Source organism: Colobus angolensis, unplaced genomic scaffold, assembly GCF_000951035.1.
Source record: "Colobus angolensis palliatus isolate OR3802 unplaced genomic scaffold, Cang.pa_1.0 Scaffold433, whole genome shotgun sequence".
Lineage (NCBI taxonomy): Eukaryota > Metazoa > Chordata > Mammalia > Primates > Cercopithecidae > Colobus > Colobus angolensis.
In genome coordinates this window covers 369,727-374,002 of record NW_012117744.1, presented here as the reverse complement: position 1 = coordinate 374,002, position 4,276 = coordinate 369,727, and the positions used below count along the sequence as shown (strand labels likewise).

The 4,276-nt window shown below is 37.2% G+C and overlaps 1 protein-coding gene across 1 annotated transcript in view; it reads right to left on the bottom strand.

Annotated features, from left to right (window-relative positions):
• Positions 1–4,276, bottom strand: part of HOOK3 (hook microtubule-tethering protein 3) — a 152,969-nt gene that overhangs the window by 19,933 nt on the left and 128,760 nt on the right. Inside the window, exons 17-18 of the mRNA XM_011957091.1 lie at positions 2,762–2,844; positions 632–732 (exon numbers count right to left, since the gene is read on the bottom strand). Of these exons, the coding sequence (XP_011812481.1) occupies positions 632–732; positions 2,762–2,844 (184 nt within the window). The remainder of the gene's footprint in view (positions 1–631; positions 733–2,761; positions 2,845–4,276) is intronic.

Here is a 4,276-nt window from a genome sequence, read left to right as displayed (position 1 = left end):
AAAAAAAAAAAAAAAAAATCACAAACCGTTATCTGTAAGAAAACGGACCCCCTTAACCCTCAATCCAGGACTCAGAGGTGAATGTCTTGATTCGGCAACTAGAAGGGGGCTCTTTTCAATTAGAATGGGTCCTGTGCTCTCCCACAATCCATGGCCTGTTCTTGTTTTCATAACAGTGACTTCCATTCCAAATTTTGGATTTACCTGATGGTTTCCTGAATGTGTTATTTAGCTTGTTCCAATAAACCTTATTTTGCCTGTGAACTGGAAATAGAAGGTTGCTTAAATTCAGGTTAACTATTATTTACAACAATACTCCATCAGAAGGCACAGGATATCAGCTGTCCTATCACTAATTGGTATTGTTAATTTTGATGACTAATAAGGTGGCAAGTGCCACTCATTTCCCACACAAAGTACATTTTCCTCTTGGTAATTAGTAAGTAATCCATGGAATGACCTATTTTGACCACTGCTTCTTGCTCAGGTTCTTTTTATTTGTTATAAGATATGTTCTTCTCCTGAGAGTTTTCTGCATAAGAAGTTGCTGTAGTGTCCATCCATTATATTTAAGACTTCACTGAAATGTGATCAGAAGGTAGAGTGAGATGCCTACAAAATTCATACTTACACTTTTGGCTTTCTCTAAGTATTTTTTATATCGTTCTTCCATTTGCTTCATTTCTTCCTCTTTCTTTCGTAAAGCTTCCTGTAATTCTTCAATTTTTAAGGCTGCAGATGAAAATAGTAAAATATATATAGATTATAATATATAGTTATAATATAAATACATTTATTTTAGATTACAACAATTTCAAAAATATTTTAATTGACTAATAACAAATAGTTAACAGCTTTGAGAGACTGGTCTATTTTTACACATAATTTTATTTTTAAAAAATTCAGATTTTTTTTTTTTAAACAAAAATGTTTTCTTATAAATAAATAAAAACTCCAGTATGGAAGTACATAAATAAAGAATCCATGAATGGATAAACAAAATGTAATACACAGATATAACATTATTCAGCCTTAGTTATGACACATGCTATGATACAGAGACATTATGTTAAGTGAAGTAAACCAGATACAAAAGGACAAATATTACATGATTCTATTTATATGAGTGACCTAGAATAGTCAAATTCACAGAGACAGAAAATGGAAGAGTGGTTACCAGGGGCTGGGGAGAGGGAGGAAGGGAAAGTTATTGTTTAATGCATACAGAACTTCAGTTTGAGATGATACAGTTTTGTAGATAGGTAAAAGTGATAGCTGTGTTGTGTGAATGTCCTCAACGTCACTGGACTATACACTAAAAATGGCTTAAAATGGTGTGTTTTGTATATTTTACCGCAATAAAAATAAGTCTGTTCTCTCACCTTTTACCTCTTTATTAATACAAAAGAATTAACAAAACCAAGCTACCTACAGGAGTAAATACTTGGGAAGCACAAGTCTGGATGACTTACATGGAACTACATTATGAAAATATCTTAACGTCATATAATATTCATTAGAATACAGAGTTAAGGAAAAATTCAAAGTACAATTAGAAAGTAAGACATTATAAAGATGATTGTATACTCCCTATATGTAAATAGAGCCTATTTCTTTCTTTCTTTCTTTTTTTTTTGGAGACAGTCTCGCTGGAGTGCAGTGGCTAGATCTTGGCTCACTCCAACCTCTGCCTCCTGGGCTCAAGTGATTCTCCTGCCTCAGCCTTCCCAGTACCTGGGATTACAGGTGTGTGCCACCACTCCTGGTTAATTTTTTGTATTTTTAGTAGAGACAGCCTTTTGTCATGTCGCCCAGGCTGGTCTCAAACTCCTGAGCTCAGGCAATCCACCCACCTCAGCTTCCCAAAAAAGTGCTAGGATTACAGGAGTGAGCCACCGCGCTGGCCTTCTTTCTTTTTTATGAGACAGGGTCTTGCTGAGTTCTCCAGGCTGGTCTTGAACTCCTGGGCTCCAGTGATCCTCCTACCTTGGCCTGCCAAATTGCTAATTACAGGCGTGAGCCACCATACCCAGCCAACAGAGCCTATTTCTTAAATAAAAATTTAATATAGGCCAGGTGTGGTTGCTCACATCTGTAATCCCAGGATTTTGGGAGACTGAGGTGGGCAGGTGACTTGAGCCCAGAAGTTCAAAACCAGCCTGGGCAACATGGAGAAATCCCATCTCTATAAAAAATTATAAAAATTAGCTGGGCAGGGTGGCTCATGCCTGCATCCCAGCTACTGGGGGACTGATTAGGTAGAAGGATGGCTTGAGCATGGGAGGTCAAGACTGCAGTAAGCTGTGATCATGCCATTTACTCCAGTCTGGGCAACACAGCCAGACCCTGTCTCAAAAATGAATAAACAGTTTGGCGCAGTGGCTCACGCCTGTAATCTCGGCACTTTAGGAGGCCAAGGTGAGTGGATCACGAGGTCAGGAGATCAAAACCATCCTGGTTAACATGGTGAAAGCTAAAAATATAAAAAATTAGCTGGGTGTGGTGGCGGGCGCCTGTAGTCCCAGCTACTCAGGAGGCTGAGGCAGGAGAATGGCAAGAACCCAGGAGGCAGAGCTTGCAGTGAGCCAAGATTGCACCATTGCACTCCAGCCTGGGTGACAGTGAGACTCCATCTCAAAAAAAAAATAAAAATAAAAAATAAATAAAATAAAATAAATAAATAAAAATTATGTAAACTCACTATCACTATGGCAGTATACAGCAAGCCCATTTAAAAACTATCATAATTAGGAAAACTCACAGCTGTTGTTAAATCTTGGCTCGAGATCTTCAATAATGGCTCTCTTCTTCTGTAGTTCATTATTGGCTTCATGCAGCTTCTCTCTGTAACAAACAGGTAAATATCACCGACTACTGTTTCTGTAATTTTTTTCCAGTTCAAATTAAAGATCTAAGTTCTTTATATTTGGATTACACTTGCATTGCACACAAGTGATATGAAACAGATATGAAAAGACAAAACACAAATTTAATATATTTTAAAAATAAGTAAAAAATAAAGACAAAAAATTCCTCTGTTTGAAAAAGTAGTCATTTAGTTTAGATAGACCTGCATAAAGACAGAGTATAGATTTTTTCTAGGAATAAGAATATTGAAATAACTTTGCAAAGGTTTTACCATGCAAAATCTTGTTGCAAAAAAATGAAGTTCTAAAAATAAGAATTAACAAATAGAATAGTACATATCAATAAAAAAATGAACTAATGATATACGCAACCACATGAATAAATCTCACAGAATGTTGAACAAAGGAAGTCAAAGGGGTAACAATGTGCGATTCTGTTGGTATGTTAAAATGAGTGGAAGATGATACAGATCAGCTGTGTAGCTAGTTTTGCCGTCAATCTACTGGGAGGAAGAATGAACAATCCTGGTAGGTTACTGGACATATTCCATATGTTGATCTGGGTCACTTAGGTTTGGGAGGCCTTGGCAGGCAGATCACTTCAGGTCAGGAGTTCAAGACCAGAGTGGCCAACAGGGCAAAACCCAGTCTTTGCTAAAGATAGAAAAATTAGCCAAGTACGGTGGTGGGTACCTGTAATCCCAGCTACACAGGAGGGAGAAATGCTTGAACCTGGGAGGCGGAGGTTGCAGTGAGCCAAGATCATGCCACCGCACTCCAGTCTGGATGACAGAGTGAGACTCTGTCTCAAAAAAAGAAAAAAAATCTAGGAACTTAAGATGTGTACTTCATATGTTATATTCCAATATACAGGTATTTAAATAATTAACTGAAAGTGAGGTATTTTCCCCTCGTATTTGTATGTGTAATTTTCCCTTTATCACATTTAATATGGCACTATATAATGTAACTAGGAAAAAAGGCTGTAAAAATGGGAAGATATAGAAAATCACTAATTAAAAAATACATCACTTTATGTCTTTCTGATCTTTTCTATGCATGAAATATGCTTTAATAAACCTTTTTCTTTCTCAATAAATTTTTTGAGGACGTGACTTGTATGCATTTATGACCTATGACAAAGAACATATACAATATAACAGTTAAAAGAATAATAAAATTAAGCCCAATGAATTGCTACCATGTTAAAAAATAGACATTGGCTGGGCACAGTGATTCATGCCTATAATCCTAGCACTTTGGGAGGCTGAGGTGGGTAGACTGCCTGAGCTCAGGAGTTTGAGACCAGTCTGGGCAACATGGTGAAACCCCATCACTACTAAAATACAAAAAAATTAGCCGGGCATGGTGGTGTGTGCCTGTAGTCCCAGCTACTCGGGAGGCTAAGG